At 27.8% G+C, this 21,636-nt stretch overlaps 1 protein-coding gene across 1 annotated transcript in view; it reads left to right on the forward strand.

Moving 5' to 3' along the window:
* LOC142327281 (pre-mRNA-splicing factor RBM22) overlaps window positions 1-20,493 on the forward strand; it is a 34,283-nt gene extending 13,790 nt beyond the window's left edge. Inside the window, exons 3-6 of the mRNA XM_075370182.1 lie at window positions 1,742-2,005; window positions 3,310-3,539; window positions 10,447-10,590; window positions 19,776-20,493. Coding sequence (XP_075226297.1) covers window positions 1,742-2,005; window positions 3,310-3,539; window positions 10,447-10,590; window positions 19,776-20,424 — 1,287 coding nt within the window. The 3' untranslated portion in view covers window positions 20,425-20,493. The remainder of the gene's footprint in view (window positions 1-1,741; window positions 2,006-3,309; window positions 3,540-10,446; window positions 10,591-19,775) is intronic.
* Window positions 20,494-21,636: the final 1,143 nt, after the last annotated feature.

Below are 21,636 nucleotides of genomic sequence, written 5' to 3' on the forward strand. Positions count from 1 at the left end.
TTCCCTGATTAAGGCAGTAGTATCACTGTGTCTAAACTTATATAAATACTTGTTCAAACTGCTAAAGAGTGTATCCACAACTGCAGATGGTGATCTATAAATAGCAATTAGAGTAATCTTTGTGGATTCTCAATACTCAGAATTATTGAATTAGCTTGGAGTAATTTAAAATTAATTCCTTTAACCTTTTCTTCATGTTTCAACTCTTTATGAATGGCATGAGCAACAGATTCCAAGATGTTGCATAAGTCCTCGGCCTTAGTCTCAGGGAATGCCGGATATTTTGATGTTATTTATTTTCATTTGTTGGTGTAGGTAATGTAATTCATGTTGCAATTGTGACATGTCTTGGGTTAATTTTATATTGTTTCCTTCCAATTCATTACATTTTTTGCAACTTCATTATTTTCAATGGATAATTTATTTACTTGCATTTTCGTCTCTTCTGAGGTTTTGTTCAGTATTTTGATATAGGTGGAGAGATCTTCGAGTTTTCTGTTAAATAAAGAAGTAATTTCATCCCACAAATTGGAAAGCAAAATTAAAATTTTATTAAAACCTGAATCCTGATTACTAAATTGACCTTCAGATGTAGTAACATACCCATCACACTTCCACACTGATTTAGTTTTGGAATTTTTCCGTAGTTTCAAGTCTGGTACATGAAGCACGGAACGAATTCTTGCATTCACTACATGTAATAGCTTCATTTTCGTTGAGAAATACCACTTTACATTTAACACACAACATATTTAGCTGGCAAAGATATTAGTGACAATTGCAAAATAAAGATCAGTAAATTTTTTGTAGTGTGGATATTTGTGACACACAAATACTAACAGAACATAACAGGAGAGGCACACACTAGGATATGTGAACGAAACACATGACCGTCTCCATCGACTGCATATCGGTGACTAAATCATTTAAATCTTAAATTAAACAAGTTAAACTGCAAGAATCATTCCAATTATCATAAACATTATAGGAAAACTTATAATAATTTTAAAATTAAATTAACAAGAAGGTAAGGTTATATTTATTATATCATATTATTAATAACAATACTAAGGGAGACCCATTCTATTGCTTGAAAAACAGACTAATTTAACACTGATTTGTTTTCTTGTAATATTCTATGTTTTCATAGACAGCTTTGTTTTATGACAAGGAATTCAAAAATCATTTTCTCATAACACATATATGATAAATATTTCTATAAAGAAGTTTTATAGAAAAGTAGAAAAAGTTTTATAAAAAAGACTTTTGTATCTTTTTCTATTTTTTCTCAGAGTGGTCGTAAATTAAGAATAAAAATGATTAAATGTATGGAACATTTCTGAAAAATAAGTAGTAATATTTTGTAGGCTTTAAAACATTGCGTATAAAGTTTTTGGCCAAGCAATGAAGGAATAAAAAATAGAAATGTTTTATTGTTTTTTATTCTGAAATTAGGAATGAATTGGATGTAATGAATGGTGAATAGTATGGATTCATTACTGAGGAGAAAAAGATAATAAACCATTGATAGGTTAGTATATTAACTTAGTTTTTTGTGTAATAACTATAACTATAACTACTATAACTACTCATTAATTCTTTAAACTTTATTTATTATTTTTTTTTTTTTTTTTTATTAATAGTAATTTTAAACATAAAATGATACAGGAATAGTATGTAAATATATTTTGTGCAAGTTTACCTGCACTGTTTATGAAATTATTACTTTTCTTCTTTTTAGACCAAGGAAAAGTATGGTAAAGAATGCAAGATATGTTCTCGCCCATTCACAGTTTTTCGTTGGTGTCCTGGAGCCAGGATGAGGTTTAAGAAGACTGAGGTGTGCCAGACATGCAGCCGATTAAAAAATGTCTGTCAGACTTGTCTCTTGGATTTAGAATATGGTTTACCTATTCAAGTTAGAGATACTGCATTACGTATTAAAGATGACCTTCCACGTTCTGAAGTCAACAAGGAATACTATATTCAGAATATGGATAGTGAGGTAATTATGAGATATAAATGCTTAATTTTTTATATAAGCTTTATAAAGATTTTATTCCATGTTTACAAACACTGTATTTTTACTGTATTTGTAATTTGTTAGGTATGAATTTATATCTCGTTATCTCCAATTAATGAGATATAAGTGCCCTATTATTTAATTTCATAAAAAGTTTAGTCATAAATAAAATATAGTCTTTCACAGGTTCATCATTCTACCCTTACAATGTATTGAATTAGAAATCTGTACTTACCCTTTTTTGGGTAAGATAAATCGTTTCAGTGAAATAAAAAAAAAATTAACATTATAAAAAAATGTTATTACCTTTAGTTTCTATTTTAATTTTTTTATTGCTCTTTAAAACTTGCCTTATCCTAAAACTTTGAAACACATCGTTTAGATCTTGAAAAATTATATTTTACTTATTACAAAAGTGATTAAAATATAAAAGAAGATGTATTCAAGGATCAGATAACTATAATAAGAATTGAAAATTAGGAAAAGCAGCCTTCAATATGGGAGGAGTAAAACAAGATTGTAGCCTAACCCTATTGCTATTAAATCTGTGAATAAAAAGAAGCCTTGAGACTCGAGAAGCAATAAAGGAATAAAAAAATTGAAATATTTTATTTTGTTATTTTGAAACTAGGAATGAATCTGATGTAATGAATGGCGAATAGTATGGATTCATTACTGAGTAAAAAATATATTAATTGAAAAATAAACAACAAAAAAATGGTGAAATGAAACAGAAATCGAGATAGTGAAAAACTTACATAGAACAATATATACTTGCAGTTGCAGAATTTTGTTGTTTAATTGTAGATTAGAATGTATGGAAGAAACAAATAACATATCAAAAGCAGGCTGATGTAAACAAAGAGAACCTTTACAGACTAGAGAAGAACAGACTTTACAGAAAATAAATTTGTTACATTTAAGAATTTAAAAAAAATGTATAGAACTACTTTTGTAAATTGCAGCACCTTATGTTAGCAAAATATGAACAACAGAAAAACAAAGAGTAGACACTTTGCAGGAGAGTGTTGAAAAGTACAAAGTTAGCAGTGCATTAATGCATACAGGATTAATAAATTTGATTCTAGAAATTAGTGAGAAGTTAAAGGAAGATTTATATTTACAAAATATGAAGCTTTATTTATTATTGAATTTATTAAGAGATTGGTACAAAATAGAAAGTTACAGAGTGATTTACCAATCATGTGACATCTCACAAAAGTAAATGTGTAATTGTATTTTTTATGTAATATATTTCACAATTTTGAAACATTTTTTTTTTCTAGATGGGAAAAATTGATTCAACCACACCTGCAGGTAGTGTTGGCAAAACACAAGCAGCTAGTGACATGTTAATGAAGCTTGCTCGTACAACACCATACTATAAAAGGAATCGACCTCATATCTGTTCATTTTGGGTAAAAGGTGAATGTAGACGAGGTGAAGAATGCCCTTATCGCCATGAGAAACCAACAGATCCTGATGATCCTCTTGCTGATCAGAATATCAAAGACAGGTAAAATAATAAAATGGCTTCCTTCTGTATTTAATTTTAGAGATATTGAAAAATTTATTTCTGTTAATTGGTACAATATCAGATTTTTTTGTGTTTTTTTTTTTTAGAAGCTCAAATAATGTACAATTTTCCAATTGTCCATACATGAGGAGTATCAAACGTGGACGTGTTCATTCATTAGATTTTACAAAGATGATGTCTTACTAAGTATTCTATTAACTAGTTTCTTCCATTTATGAGTCATTTTTTTGTAGGTAGTATTAAAAAAAATGTTTTGAATTTGCAAGGAAATATGAGGAAACAAGAGTCCTTTAGAAGAAAAAATCTGCTATTCACTTTGATTATGCACAATTATTGGGATTAAGAATAAGAATTTCAAAAAGAAAATGGACTTTCATTACCTGTAACAATATACATGAGCCATCCACCTCAGTCATGACAGTTGTGATGTAAACAGCTTCCCATTAGAAATTAATAGAGACTTGGTTTTATACGGTTAATTTTAAGCAAAACTCTTCCTGCATTTCCTTTTCAACCTAGGGAAGTTACTTTTCTTAAAATGGTAGTATGAACCATCAAAATATGTCATAAAGCTTTGACCTTTGTACTTTTTCTCTTTATATTATTACTCCCGTATAAATTAATTTGCTGATAGCTTTCATGTGAATAAACTTCCACTTCTAATTATATATTCAGGAAGTTTTATCATATTTTTTTGGTGTATTCCTCTAATCAAAATAATGAAAAAAATTTATTTAGACGTACAATTGGAAATACTTTGTTTTTAAGTTACAGCCAGTGAGAGATTTCACTCTATTTTCTGTCCTAGAGATCAAATAATGCTTTATTAAAACTTCATCTGTCTAAATATTAACCGACGTGAATTGTATTGGGTTTTATATATACCATCTTATTTGTCAGATTGAAAAAAAAAATTGATTCTAGAATTCTGTCTCAGTATTTTCTGAGAAAATTAAAAAAAAAATTAATCAAAAAGCAAATCTTTTTTAGGTTTGGCATAGATTTACTTTTTTAAATTACTAACAGCCAAAATAAAATAAATTTGTAGGGAATCTAATTATGGGAAAATTGATATAATTTAAGTCAATAAAAACTAAATAATAAGTTTAGAAGTCCATTTTTATTGAAAACTAAACAACAAACGTTTTTGAAAATTTTGCATTAAAAAAGGATGAGGCTTTTTCTACCATGTTGAAAATATTTTTTTATTTGCATCTATTAGCTGCTAAGAATACTTATATACATAATTGTTAGTGGTCCCTGTTCCTTTTCAAAACATACTATAAATTAAACCTTTTTAAGAATGTTGTAATAGTGTTGTACTGTGAGCTCATGTAAATTAGGGTAAAGTTCGATATAATATATTTGTTTTTAAATGAATATTTTTGTAAGTTCAATAAATAAATTATAAACAGTACTAATGAGAACTATTATTAAGTGTGATTTTCATGTGCTAATTATCATTCATTCATTATTGTTTTTTTTTTTATTCTGAAAATTCTTTTTAATGATTAAAAAATAACAGGAAACTGTTGTTTTAATTAACAAATGAGAAATATGCAAATATTTTTATCTATAGGTACTGCAGTGATAATTCTAGAGAAGCTGTTGAGAAATATTGTTGATGGCTCCCTAACCAAATTATTACCAATAACAGGTATTTACACATACTCATAGAAAACATAAGAGAAACAATAGATTACTACCAATGGTTATTGGAAAATAATGCATTAACTACACAAATACTATAATACAAATGCGTATAATACAAATACTATATACTGACATAGGAATTTTTAAATATAATAGTATTAACAGTACAAGAAACAATCATATTTAGAATGTTGGCAGTCCTCTTGAATTTCTGAATCTAACTTCTAATTTCGTTTTTTTTTTAATTTTTTCTGTGGTGAAAAAGGAAATGTTCTGATCCGAGGAACTCATGTATTTAATCATTGACTCTCAGAGGATATCTATTTAAATTTTCTATAAAATGAGCTTCTCTAGCTTTCAGAGGATGTCCCTCTGATAATGCAAACATGACTAGGGTCTTGCCATTTCCATAAATATTGAGAACCCACTCATTTTGACTGGTGGATAACTCATCATCTTGATGAAAAATTTTTAAATGGTGGATAGGCTGAAATGAGTGACCAGTCAAATCCCTCATATTGACTCCTATAGATTTCTTTATAGGAGGACACATGAAGGCATTAGTATATGCCCAAAAATAAGACACTGAAAATGTAACTTTTATACAAAATCATGTTTATTGCCCAACAATGTTGAGAAGGCAGTCGCATCCATTAATGCACATTGAAATTTGTACAGACACTGAAGATGTACTTTTTGATCAATTTAATATTATTACTGTAAGTTAATTAATTAATAATTTTGTTACAAGATTATTTTGAGAAAAATAGATCTACCTTTTACTCATCAATTGTGTTAAAAGATTTTCAGAATTTTTTGTTTGTTTTTAAATTAACACTTCATTTGTTAATCTTACTTGTTTTTAAATTTAACACTTTTCTCAGAAACTGTAAAATATGGTCCCATTTTTTTTTTCAAATTTTTTTGCAATATTGTATATAAAATCACTAATTTTACTCAATAATTTATGTCCTAGAGCTTTAGTATAGCAGTGCTTGACCTTTAGAGTAGAAATCTGGGTGATTTTCATTATTTTAATGAGTCTGCAAAGTACGGCAGAAACTTCCTGAAACACCTGATACCTATTCCTATATATAATCACCATAATACTATAAACCTGAGTCGGATTCTTTCATATGCTAGATTATTTCAGATATCATACATATGATTCAGCTGTCATACAATTGTCTAGAAAGTAGGATAACTCATGTGTAAGTATGAGATTTCATACCACTACAGTATTGCAACAGTGATGTACTAGAATTAATTATACAAAATTATTTAACAAAAAATTACAGAAACATTTATTTTTAAATGATAATAAATCTAAAATATTGTGGCTTGTAAATTTACATAATACTTTTCAAGTACTTATGATATATTGCTAAAAAAGTTTAACCTTCTAAATTAATTAATTTAACATCTGTAAGTTAATGTAATGCAATAGAGTAAGTTGGATGGGTTACATATAGTAATTACAGAAATCATTGCAGCATACTATCTTTGCATAAATTTTATTGGATGTGTCAGCATCTCAAGATATTATCATTTCATTTTGATTCCATAATAAAAGAGTAATTGTGTAGCATTATACTACTATTTATTAATTATATTATACTTTTATTATTGGCTAACCAATTTAGTAAGAAGTATTGTTTGTATTTAGAATAGTACTTTATCATTCAGTTCTGTTTTCAAGATAAAATGCGTTTCCAATTTACCCAAGCTAGAATACTACTGATCAGGTATGTTTTATCATATAATATTATTTGCTTAAATTTGATCAGTTATTACTCTTTTTTGCTTTTTTATATATATTGTATTTCTTATATCAAAAACCAACTTGAACAACCCAAGTACAGAATTACAAAGTAAATGAAATTACACTTACCTTATTTTTTTCTTTTCTTTATTCCAATAGTACTTTCATGGGATCCTGCATCATCAGCTGTATATAAATTATATAAAATTACATCTCAAACACAACAATTATTTTTTTTATAAAATAAAAATTAAAAGATTAAAATTATTATCATATATAAAAAACATGAAGTAAATGAAATAAAATTACTACATGTATTTAAATATGACGTCAATTAAGAATTAAAAATTAAAATTAAATTTAAAAATAAAATAATCAGAAAATCTATAGCATGTAACCTCACCAGCCAATGTTACATTACTGAGTGCATTTGAAATTATTTATATACATTCTGATTATATCTAGTTTTATCTAAAAACGTGCTGCCATCTGTTGCTGTTTTTATAATAGTATCATCTTCATATTCTGTTTGGAAGTTGATCAAGTTAGAAATTCATTTGTATTTATATATATATAAAATCTCTCTAAAATGTCCAAACTTTTACTATTATTTTTTTAATTAAATTTCTTGATTTCCACTATTTCCAAATTTGTCTGAATATCAGATACAGTATGTTTGTTATTAATAAGGTGGTCAGCAACATGATAAACCCAATTTACCATTTTTATAATTAATCATGTGTTCTAAAAATCTAGTTTTAAAAGACCTATTAGTTTTATATATGTATATATATATATAAAACATATATGTGTGTGTGTGGTCACAATCATTACACTTTATTTTATGAATTCCGCGTAATTATATGTCAGTGTATTTCAGTAGTACTAAAATTCATAAAATTAAAACTAAAAATTTGAGTTGCAAACCAATTTCCAAAAATATTAATAATAAAGTAATTTACTAATTAAAAAATAAATTTAATAAGAATAATTGCATTATCTTAAAATCAGATGACTCCTGTCATTATGTATACTGAAAAATATAATAATCTTATGAAATAGTATGTATTAGAAAATAATTTCAAAGAAAAAATGATCCGACTAATAAATTTCTAAACGTAACTAAAAGTTTAATAAAAAAAATACTGTAATATTTTTAATTATAAAAATAACAAAATATCATTCTAAATTATGCCAATTTGAACCAAGTGCACCAAAATTAACAGAACTCCCAAAAATACATAGACCTGGTATACCTATGCGACCTTTGATAAATTTCACAACTGCTCCATCGTATATTATACCAAAAACAATATATAAAATACATTAAAAATAGATTTGAATTTGTAAATAAATTAAAAGATTTAAAAATTGGAGAAAAAACTAGAATGGTAAGTTACGATATTAGTAATATGTATCCTAGCATACCCATAGATAAAACAGTTCAAATAATAAAAAATAAATTAATATACAATAATGAAGACCTGTTCTTTATTGATAATATTATTACTATTGTTAGAAATGTTTGCCAACAAAATTACTTTAAACTTAATGATAAATATTATATTCCAGAAAATATTTTACCAGTGAGTTTTCCATTATCAGCTATCATATCCAAGATTTAGAAGATAAAATTATTTATGGCATTATTCATACATATGATATCCTATTATGAACTGGCTATTTTGATAATGTTTTTGTAGTTTATAATCTCATTATACAAAATGAACATTTAATAATTTTGAATTAAATTAATTCATACTATAATACTTCATATTATAATACCACTGGGTTGGTCTAATGGTGAACGCTTCTTCTTAAATCAGATGATTTGGATGTCGAGAGTTGCAGCATTCAAGCCAATAAAGTCAGTTATTTTTACACAGATTAGAATACTAGATTGTGGATACCCGGTGTTCGTTGGTGGTTGGGTTTCAATTAACCACACATCTCGGGAATGCTCGAACTGAGACTGTACAAGACTACATTTCATTTACACTCATACATATCAGCCTCATTCATCCTCTGAAGTATTATCTGAACAGTAATTACCGGAGGTTAAACAGGAAAAAGAAAAAATTCATATTATAATAGTTTGAAATTTATTTTTAAAATTGACATAAATAGAGCAATAAATTTTCGAGATATTAGTATCAAAATTAACAAAAATAATCAATTTATAATGTCAATATATAGGAAACCCACAACCAATAAAACCAAATACATAAGAAATTCAAATCATCCGTGGTCACAAAAAATTAGTACATATACACACCAATTAATTGCACACACTATAATAAAAATAAAAGTAAATTAAACAAAGAAACAGATATTGTAAAACAAATTTGCTAAACATAATGGTTATAATATTTTTATTATATATATATATTCTTTTTCTTTAATTGATAATATATACAAAAAACAGATTTCAAAAAAAAATTAATACCACAACTCTTATATAAATGGTACATAAAATATTGACAATCTATATTTAAAGTATTAATACACTGATAATGTAGTTGAAAATATAACAATATTTATGATAAAAGTGAATTTAATCCGGCATACAAGACAAACAATCAAATACAATATCTAAAAAATAACAATCACACTGACTTATATATCCAGAATTTATTAAATAATGATTGTGATAATGATTATATATATATATATATATAGGTCTTTTAAAACTAGATTTTTAGAACACATGATTAATTATAAAAATGGTAAATTGGGTTTATCATGTTGCTGACCACCTTATTAATAACAAACATACTGTATCTGATATTCAGACAAATTTGGAAATAGTGGAAATCAAGAAATTTAATTAAAAAAATAATAGTAAAAGTTTGGACATTTTAGAGAGATTTTATATATATAAATACAAATGAATTTCTAACTTGATCAACTTCCAAACAGAATATGAAGATGATACTATTATAAAAACAGCAACAGATGGCAGCACGTTTTTAGATAAAACTAGATATAATCAGAATGTATATAAATAATTTCAAATCCACTCAGTAATGTAACATTGGCTGGTGAGGTTACATGCTATAGATTTTCTAATTATTTTCTTTTTAAATTTAATTTTAATTTTTAATTCTTAATTGACATCATATTTAAATACATGTAATTATTTTATTTAATTGACTTCATGTTTTTTATATATGATAGTAATTTTAATCTTTTCGTTTTTATTCTATAAAAAAAAATTGTTATGTTTGATATGTAATTTTATATAATTTATATACAGCTGATGATGAAGGATCCTGAGAAAGTACTATTGGAATAAAGAAAAGAAAAAATAAGGTAAGTGTCATTTCATTACTTTGTAATTATGTACTTGGGTTGTCAAGTTGGTTTTAGATTATAAAAAATACAATATATTGGTACAGAGGAATATGGGTCTTATAAATTTTTACTTTAGAAAAAAAAATATATATATATATATCTTTTCTTTTTTTTAAGATATTATGGTGTAAATGATCCAGTTGCTGAAAAGCTGATGAGAAGAGCTTCAGCAATGCCAAAACTTGAATCGCCAGAAGATAAAAGCATTACAACATTATATGTCGGTAATTTAGGAGAACGAGTTGGTGAAAAAGAGCTAAGGTGGGTATTTTGAAGTCATTAGAATTAATTTTATTTGCATTTTGTTTATAATGTGAAAATAAAAGGAAAGCTGATATTTAATAATAATAAATTAGTTATAAATTAAGAAATATGAGGATGGTAATATGTTGGACAAAATAGCTGGATTGAATTGTTTACTGCTAGCATAATAATACAACTACTACATTAATAAATGTAATAATCAGCATACATGTATTCATAGTTTTATACTTACAATTTGGCAGTAACTTTTCTGACTAATATTATAACATATTATTATTATTATTGTGTGTAATTTTAAAATGAATCCTTTAAATGCATTGTTGTTTTGGCTGTTAACATATCCAGAAAGATGAAACCATATTTCACCAAAATAAAAGACATACACATCATCTCAAACAAAACACCTGAATCAATTATTTTCCAGAAGTCATCTGTCAAAGTGGATTTCCAAGTTCATGTTCTACATTTATTAAATCTAATTAAATTGGAATTTTTTTGTAGCTTTGCAAATAGTACAAAAAGAAAGTCTATCTGTGGAGAATGTTTCTGGAGTTGTTTTTTTGTGAATAATTTACTGATAAATGTATTATTGTATCATTTAAAACTATCAGAATATTTGTACTAATATCAGTTAATTTCATGAAACAGGATACCTAATTCATGAAATTAGCCATCAAACAAGAACAGTATATTTGTTACTACACAGCTGGGGAAATTAACTCTGAAATCATGTTTAAATTCTGAATAAGATTGATTCATCTGATAATTTCCACAATAAATACAATTTGTGCTTAAAAGTACACTGTACTTCTAATACTCCAGTAGTACCATCCCAAAAACAGAAAGATGACATATTTTCTGATCTAATGTTTTCATTTTTATAATAGTAGAAAAATATTTATCATGCATAGAACCCTGTAGTAAATAATGTATTAAGAGCATATATTATGTATTTATTTTGGATGACATAACTTTGTGAATGCCCCCCACCACCAATATATATATATATATATATATATATATATATATATATATATAGAGAGAGAGAGAGAGAGAGAGAGAGAGAGAGAGAGAGATAGTGACTATACATAAATATATATTATATATTTAAATTGATTATATAAATATATTTATGTTTACACATGAAATTGTATTTTATTTATACTAAAATTTATGTAAATTGCCTGCCTCAGTGCATTGTAATAGCCCAAGTAATAATAGTCTTATTGTTACAGCCTTATCATAATAAATATTCACTCTGAGATGCAATAAGAATCTAATTATGTTAATTAATTATTCATACCATGCTGTTTAGTTCATATATTTATTCAGGAACATCTGAGAAAAAATGACTGCAAGATGTAATTTTAAAAGTAAATCTTTATGGCCCATGTGTATAAGTTTTCTTTTTAATTTCAAAAAACTAGTTGCTTCATGCATAGTCATCATAAAAAAAAGAGAATTACAAAAATTCAGAAAATTGTATTGATTTTCATTTAACTTCAGTGACATTATTGTGTAAATTTAATACTTTTTTTATTCTTCCTATTCCTTGACAATATAACTTTTTTAATCTCTGTAGCACAAAATGGGAAAATTATTTTATGTAAAGGATTTAGTATTGTTAAATGTAATCATTTTTCAGTATTTGTTAGTGTTTTAATCATAATCTTCAAATTTTTGATGTAATATTATTTCACCTCCATTGCTGTCTACTGTAAAACTCCTTTTAATTACAGCATTTACACCATTCTCCTATACCTTCTTTATCATATCATAATCCCTTTTTAGTACTTGACTCAGGCACTGGTTCTCTTGCTTTTTAATATTTATGTTAGATCTGCTTCATTAAATAACTAACAAATTTCAGTATTTTTTCTTGTTCTAAATTCCTCATTCTCTGTAAGATTTTTTTTTAAAGCAACCTGTTTTCAGTACTTAGATCTTTTCTTAATTATTTTGTCTAATGTCCATTTGCAGTCTCGTACATCAAAATTGATCTCACAATTGAACATTTATAAATCCTTATATTTTCTTTGATAATATCATAGACTTAAATATTTTATTCAAGTTATACAATCATATCTTGAGAGATGGCTTTTATTGATCAACATGTTTCAGTTTTTTGTCTTCATTCATTATACTCCTGATCACACAATTAGACATTCTTTAGTTGACTATTCTTCAATCAGGACTCCAACTCTTCACTGATCTTGTTCTCATTCTCCCTTCATAACTTCATCAATAAAAACTATTAATTTTTACAAGTCCATATGAGGTCAATTAATTTGATGTTAAAAGATGTTTTTCAGAGTCTTCTCCTGCACTGAATTGAACTGTGAAAAAATATTTTTTTCTTCAGTCAGTATTGAATCATTTGCCCTACCCTGTTTATCACTAAACACTGTTTCATTTCCACTGAGTTATACTCTCCACTTTTGTCTGAAGATACACATTTTTTCAGTCTGGCAAATTTAGTTAGTATTCCTTCCTCCATTATTTTAATACTCTGTACAAAATATTTTGAAAACGGTAAACAAACAAGGTTTCTTTTTGTACTTCCCAGTTTTATTAATTAAGTGTCTTTAAAATAAGCAAGTGGTCGACCAACTATGAACTTTTGATTTTGCCAGTAAGGTTTTTTTTTAAATATGAACATTTTTAAGTACAATTAAAAAACTACATATTGAATAGAAATAAAATTCCCATGTAATTTTAGCTCTTACATTTTTATTTTAATTTGTTTAGTTAATTTAAAATAGTAAAATATAACATTATTAGCAGAGATATAAGCTCCTCCATTCATTTTCATTTTCAAAAGAAACACTAATTTGTTTATTGATGTGAAGTCCATATGTTGGATGTAATGTCAGCATATGATTGCTTAGAGATAATTAGCACAGGGTACTTTCCAGATACTCATAAACTGATCAGTATATATATTCATAAACTGATGAGTACTAAAAAATTAATTTTCATAAAAACCACATTTATATTATCACTCTTTTATCAGATTGACAAGGATGAATTAGGAATTTTTCAGTTCCAACTACTTCTCCACAGCCATACATTTTTTATTTAACTTTGATTTTTAAGATCTCCCTCATGGTTCCACTGGCAGGAAATGTCAGGAAATATAAACTTAGTCAGGAAAAACCAGGAATTTTTAGAAAAATAATCAGGAAGTAAGGAAAAATTGCAAAAAATTTCAGAGAAGGGCATTTTTGTTACTGAATTAAATTTAACAATGTTGGTTATTAATAAAGTATTTTTTTAAGTAATGCCAAAGTATATTTGTTATACTTTCCCTTGGTTGGGAAGTGGTAACCCTATTACCCATACTGCAGATAGCCTGTCCTGTTCTTACTTACATTCCCTAATTATTTTTTTATATTAAACAAAGGATATTCCAAATTGCATTTAATTTTTTCACTCGTGAAATTTTAACTAAAAAATTACCATAGAAAAATGTAAAGATTGTTAACTGTTTTCTTGCAATTTCTCTCATACCTCCATAAATATATATTTTTTTTTTGTATTTTTGGTTATTAATTGCTTTTAAATGGAATCTAAAAAAAACTCTTTTTAATGACCAGTAGTTAAGTGTATCATACATCCAGAATTGAATTGGTTGAGAAGAGGTAAAGATGTGCATCATGCTTTTTGAGATATGTGTAAAAACATTTTGAACTGGACAATGTCGACCAAAAGGCAGTGACTTCACACAGTAAAGGAAAGCAACGTAATAAAATAATTGAGATAATGAATTCTCAGCCGTCACTGAAAATGTTTTTATCTCCCAGTGGTACTTCAACTAAGCAGACTAAAATTTTGATCAACAGTTGTGAGAGTGGTGGTTGTGATAGAACTGTGTGTTCTTTGCCTAGATCTTCTGGCCAGAGTAATAGTATTTGAGCGGCAAATGATACATTTCAATCCTTGAATTCATTTACACAAAATGACAACAGAATTACTTCTTTTTGTTATTGAGACAATGTTTCTAAGGCTGAGATTGTGCAGGTTCTCAGTGTTGTACAAAATAAGTTATCCTTAAGTTCATGTGAGGATATTGGTACAACTTTTAAAATTATGTTTCCTGATAGTTGTATAACATCAAAATTCCAGCTTGGAACTACTAAATGGTCTTATGTCATCAATCATGGCTTTGCACCACACTGATGGCAATCTGCAAAATCAGCTACGTTCTTGTGTTAATTATGAGGTATGCTTTGATGAAACATAAAATTGTGCACAGGGGTCAAATGGACTTATTTGTGTAATTTTTTGATACAGAAATCAATAAAGTACAATCAAGGTATTATAACATTATATTTTTGGGAAAGTCTGCCTGCTCAGCATCTCAGTGGTTTCATAAAAGGTATCGCCCCTCTACATAAAAACAAAATATTACAAATACCTATGGATGAACCAAATGAATTTAAGTTTTTTTTAAATGTTCAGTGATCAGCTGATAGAGGAATGCCGTGAAGGAAAGCATTTGATGAATATTGGTGTTTGCATTTTACATTGTAAATAGAGCCACGAAAACAGGGATTGAATTAGTCAAACAGAATATTCATACCTTTTTAAGAGAGCTTTACTTCTTGTTTAATGATATCCCATCAGTGTGCTGAATTACCTCAATCACAGAAAATAATAAAAGTCTTTTAAAATTTTGCATACTGCATGACTAGAAGGTTAGATAATAGAATGAGTCTTGCTAATTTTGGATGATGTATAGAAATTTATTGACAAATCAAAGAAATTTCAATCTAAGCCATACACCATTGTTGATGAGTAAAAAAAATTCCCAGAATGTAAATTAGCATTTTACAAATTGATTTCGTCTGACTCTGAACTATTTTTTAGGTAGTTTCAGAGGCCAGATACTCCTTATTTATTTCACATCATCTTAATTGTCTTCTAAAAACACTTCTTAGCCGTATAATTAAATCAAATAATACAAGGTATGGCTATTAAATAATGAGTAATACTGTAAAATATTTTTATTTTAAATTTATACATATTTAGTTATTCCTTTAATATACACCCCTCCTCTATCCCTACAACGCTGCATGCAAATTTTCCATTGTTCAAAACGGTGCTGGAATTCTTCTTTTGAGCTCTTCCTTGATGTGTGCTGCTTTTTCTTTCATTGTTTCAGTGCTATGAAATCTTGTTCCTTTTAATACAGATTTGACCTTGAGAAACAGATAAGAGTCACATGGTACCAGGTCAGGCAAATAAGGCAGATAGTCTAACATTGGGATGTTATACTTGGCTAGAAACTTCTTGACGGACAATGCAGTGTGAGCTGTGCATTGTCCTGATGATGAACCCATGACTTGTTCTTTCACAATTCAGGTCATTTTTTTATTATTTTTCACGGAGTTGAGCAACAACCTTGAATAAAGACAAGAATAGTTAACCAGATCAGATCAGGTTACCAATTTTTTCAATATTTTTATCAGTTTTTGACGTGGAAGGGCGACATGGGTGAACATCATCTTCAGTTTTTCTCGACCATCTTGGAAACACTTAAACCACTCAAAAATCTGCACACTTGCTAAACATTCATTGCCATATACTTGCTTTAATAAAAGATAAAGTTTCAGTCGCAGTTTTTCCAAGTTTCTTATGAGATTTCACAACAATTCTTTCCTCTAATAAAACATTTCACATTTTTTTGGTAAAACAAAAAACAGATGTTATCCAAATGAAGGCCACGGCCAAATTAATATGTTTACAGAAACTGGAGTGGCAACAATTGAAAGAGAAGGCTTTATGCTACACAGCTGTCGGTTGTACAAATTTGGCGCATGCGCAGTTCTTCTATAGCAGCATTAGTCTCGTTTTTTAATAGCCACACCTTGTATAGCTGCTGCAAACACTGCTTTGAAATTTACTTCAATTGATCTTACTAACTTAGAAAATTAAATTGAATTAAAGAAAATTGATCTTAGATTTAAAACTACTAAATATCTGAAAGAAATAAAAATATCAGAAAATGATGAACTGAGGTTTTGTAAAGAGTACCAAACTTTATTAGTTAAACTCATCTCAAAGCTTGTTGAACAAAGACCTTTAAAATGTAAAGCTGTGACAGATTATAGTTATCAGATCAAGCTGTGATCCTTCATGACCCTGAACTTAGTTGTGATAAAATGAAGTGTTTATGGCAGCATATGAAGCTAATAGATTTACTGGAAATATAACTGAAAAAGCTAAGAAACAGTATTCTTTGCGATGCATGGATGCTAAAGGAACTAGACTGGCAAATTCAAAATATTTTCACCAGATACTGAAGACAGTGACAGTAAAGAATTGAAAGATTAGAGGAAATTGGATAAATCTTTTTTTTATCTATGTTAGAAAAAAATCTAAAATATGTGAATCTATGAAAAGTAGTAAAACTGTGTCAAATTTTTTTCACTTGGAAACACAACAGTTGAAGGTGGCTTTTCCGTTACAAATCTCTTTTGGAGAATTTGCATGAACAGACAATAATTTATCAGTGAAAAATTGTTGATGCAATTGTAGATGCCGGGGAAAAAGAGAATGTATTCATTACCAAAAAAATGCTCACTTCAGTGAAAAGCTGCTCTAGAAAACAAAATGAAGAATAGATTAGAGTCCTAACAGGAAAATGCAAGTAGAAATTAAAAAACTGAAGGAAGAAAGGAAAAGGTTGAGATACAACCCTGGTAGAAGAAGAAGAGGTGGCCACCAAAATTAAACTTTTAAGAAAGGGTAAACCATTAGGAAACTAAAGATACTGAAGAAAAGTTTCCCTTTGTTTTATATGTACATAATAATACGTATGTACTGAGATCTCATATTATTATTTTTATTTTTTAGTGTACATTAGAGTAATGACTAAATATTTTTCAAATAAATGTTAATAATGTTTGTTTTCTGTATAAAATAAAGTGTTCTGTTCTAGTTTTCTTATCTGTATTACTTTTTATCTTAGTGATTTTCTTTCAGTTGTGATCATACATATATATATAGTCTTTGTTAAATGGAAATCTGGTTTGCTAAATCTTAGCATGTTTATGCAAACCAAATTATTAAATATTGCTTTTTGTTTACTTTGCAAAATAATATAGGCGGCTAGTTTTAGTGAAAAATTTTTAAGCAATCTTAGGTGCAAGGATTACTTTAGTTAGTTTTTATTTATTATCTGTGTTACATCATGATAACATCAGTTGTCATGATGTTCATTTTTATGAAAGAATTTTATTAAATATTGTTGATGTTTTTTTGTACTTTGCAATGTAATTTACTGAAACAATTTATCACAAAAAATAGCGTAATTTTAATTGTATACTGTAAAAAAAATCATTAAAAAATACTTTCTAATAACAAATAATAAAAAAGGCATGAGTTGGGCAGCTATGGGGGATAGTGCAGAGGCTGCAAAAAATTAAATACGTATATATTTTGGAGAGCAAATGGCAGTAAAATAACATTGTGGGAGTCAGGAAATTTTTACTAAATTGGTTAAGAAAGTCAGCAAGTCAGGATAAACAAATCTTAAGATTTGGTGGGAACCCTGCCCTTATGCCTTACGTTTTACTATCTTGGATAGAACTAAAGTACTTCAAATATCCATGAAACAGTTCACTATTTGTTTTGGAAGTTGTCAATTGTAAATGGGTATAATTACCAAAGAAAATTTATTTAAACCTATGGAAAGTATCGAGAGGGAAATGACCTAGCAATCATGTAACAAATTTACAATCCAAAAAATTTATAGACCTTCACATTTGTGTGGATCTTTTAACAATTTTCTTCATAACTGTAGAATACTATTTGTTTTTATAACTAACCTATTCATGAAATCTAATGAAAAAAATTATGTGTAACGCTGACTATAATCACTTACTGTAAACATGTAAGATAATTGTTGTTATTGAAAATATGAATATTATTGTTTATTGAATTTATGACTTACATCATTATAATTTACCTCATACCTTCACATAGGCTAGCACATATCCAAGGGATACAAAACAATCATTGCACAATCAGTTTATTAAACAAAACAGATTTTGCACCTGAAAAGGCACTGTTTATAACAAATGAAAGCATGATCAGAGATCATTTTATGTAGTAGTCGTTGTATGGTAGACATCAGAACAGGATTATATTGTATTTATTAAACTTATATCTAATAATGTTAGGTCTAAATTAAATTATGATCAATACAAACTATTTAACTTATCAGTTTAATTTTATTAACCCAGTTAATACCATTAAGATGCAACATAATAATTTTTTTCTGTTTTAAATTTTTACTCTTTGTATTAACCGATGGTTTCTGAGGTAATAATCCAATGCATTAAAAGTACATTTAAAGACCTCTATTGGAATAGTTCATTGAAGTATTTTTCTCCACTTTTATTTCATTTTAACTCTGCTTAAAATATATTTGAATTCAAAATATAGTTCCTTTTTTCATCCACAGTGGATACATTGCTAGAAGTAATTTACCAAAATAATCTAAAAGAATGTGTCTACCTTTTAAGTTTATATTATTGTTCATGATTTGTACCATATGAAATGTTTGTATATGTTTCCATATGTATGTTCATATTTCTAGATATGAAATGTGTCAAACAGAGATAAATAACAATTATTTATTAGTTTGTAATTTCAGTATATTAATTTAGAAAAAATGGTAAATTTACATGTTTTGAAAAAAATTACAACTATTTACTGCTTAATCCCTAACCTTAATTTTATTATTTTTAGAAATAAAAAGTTTCATCATTGTTATGTTGAAGTTTGTTTGTTTATTTATGTGTGCATCAAGTAAAGTACAAAACAGAAAACTAGATGTAAAACATTCATATTGAACAGTCTTGATACAGTACATAATAGATTATTATTATTATAGGTTATTAATTTTTTTTTCAATAGTTGCTGAGATAACAGAGTTTTAAAAAGATCATTTTACAAAATTATATAGAGACAACCTCATTTCACCTTTAAGTGTCATAACTTTTTGGTAGTGAGTAACTATCATCAGTTTGTGCAGAATTTGATGCTTTGATCTGTTTAAAAGTCCATATTAGTCTTAATAGACTCCACTAACCTGATTATTTTATGGTTGATTTAAGTTTTGTTTCATTTGACTGATATATTATTAAGTTTTTCTGTTTTCTATTCTTTTTTAGAGATCACTTCTATCAATATGGAGAGATAAGGAGTATATCTTTGGTTCCACGCCAGCAGTGTGCATTTATACAGTTCACACAACGTTCTGCTGCAGAGTTAGCTGCTGAGAGGACGTTTAACAAGTTGATATTGGGTGGTCGCCGAATGACCATAAAGTGGGGTAAATCACAAGGCCGCCAAGGCACTTCTACCACAACTCCAACTAGTACGAATGGAGGAACAGAAAATAATGAAAATCTGGAGCCCGTGCCTGGTCTGCCAGCAGCTTTGCCGATGCCACCATCTGATTTACAGGAAAATTTCTTCAATATCGCACAGTCAACACCAGAAATAGCACCTCTTCCTCCACCACCTTTCATTCCACCTCCTATGCTTATACCCCCTCCACTTCCTAGACCTCCATCTAGCCTGCGCCCTCCAGTACCTCATCCACCACCTCCCCCACCATTTTTCTTTCCACCTCATATGCGATTACCACCAGGCATGCGACCCCCCATGTTCACTCCTCAACCACCTCCATTGTGCCCTCCTGGAACAGCTCCTCCTCTTCCTCCTGATAATTCTCTTGTTCCACCTGGCACAGTTGCTGCTATACATTATCCTTCACAAGATCCTTCTCGCCTTGGTACAGCTCAAAAAACCAATTGAAGATTCTTTTATGTGTATTGTAAAGATTTATTAAAATAAATATTCTATATGTCAAAAATGCATAAATTCATTTAACAGTGTTTTGTATTATACAAACATTAACTATCAAAATGTTTATGTAAATTATAATATCAATATTTGTTTAAGGTTAAAAGTGACCAGATTAAGTGAAAAAATGAACTAAAGCTTTCAGTTTAAAATTAAAAATGGACATGTTAACTGTAATTTTTTTTAATGTTCTATATTTATATGTTATGAGGTTGGCAACTTTTATATGTCCATTCAATTGTGTTAAAGGATTCTGTGTTCCTGTATGCAGATTATTACTCAAATGCTATCTGTAGGCAAATATTTAAACTAACTGGTTCTTAGTTCCTGTCTGTTTTGTTAACAGTAGAAGATATAAACTGAATAATTTTGCTGGTATAAAAGTTTGCACCCTGTCCTACATATATGTCTCAAAAAAAGTCTCATGTCGGCTACTATAAAGATTTTATATCATTGAAAAATTTTACGGAAATCTTTTTATTAATTTTTAAATAAAATACATTCAGAAAAAATATCCCATTTATAATATTTTCAATTTAGTCATTTTCATGTTTGTTAACATCTGGAAAAAATGATTAATTTTACTGGACTAAATTCTTGTAATATTAGCCTTTTATTTTTTTTTTTTAGGTAAAACATTTTTGCTTTACAAATTATTTTTTGGAAGCAGATATCACTAGCATAGCACATTTATTTATATCACTAATCATTTGTTAGTAACAGTAGTCCAATTGTATTTGCATCGATGCGCAAAACTTAATAGAAATAAGTGCTAAAATAAACAGTCTTAGAAAGTCTGAATTTCAAGCTGTAATTTGTTTCTCAACAGTTAAAAGCAAATCTGCTGAAATTTACAAAGACAATTGCTATTATTAAAGACCAGATGTTATATGAGAAAATAAAGTTTGAAAGTTGTGTTTGTTTCAAAAAGGTAGAACATATCTTCATAACTAAGAATGTAGGGGATTCCTGTATGCGATTGTAAATAATTAATTGAAAAAACTAAAAAAAAAGGAATTGTAAAAATAGATGATTAACAGTTACACAATTATCAAATGAATGTCTAAACACTTTGCATTCAGTGATTTACAAAATGTTTTACTGAAAAATTGGATTACGGAAAGTTGTGTGTCAGATGAGTACCAAATTTGTTGACAAGTGGAC

This window comes from Lycorma delicatula, chromosome 1 (genome assembly GCF_047948215.1).
Source record: "Lycorma delicatula isolate Av1 chromosome 1, ASM4794821v1, whole genome shotgun sequence".
NCBI lineage: Eukaryota > Metazoa > Arthropoda > Insecta > Hemiptera > Fulgoridae > Lycorma > Lycorma delicatula.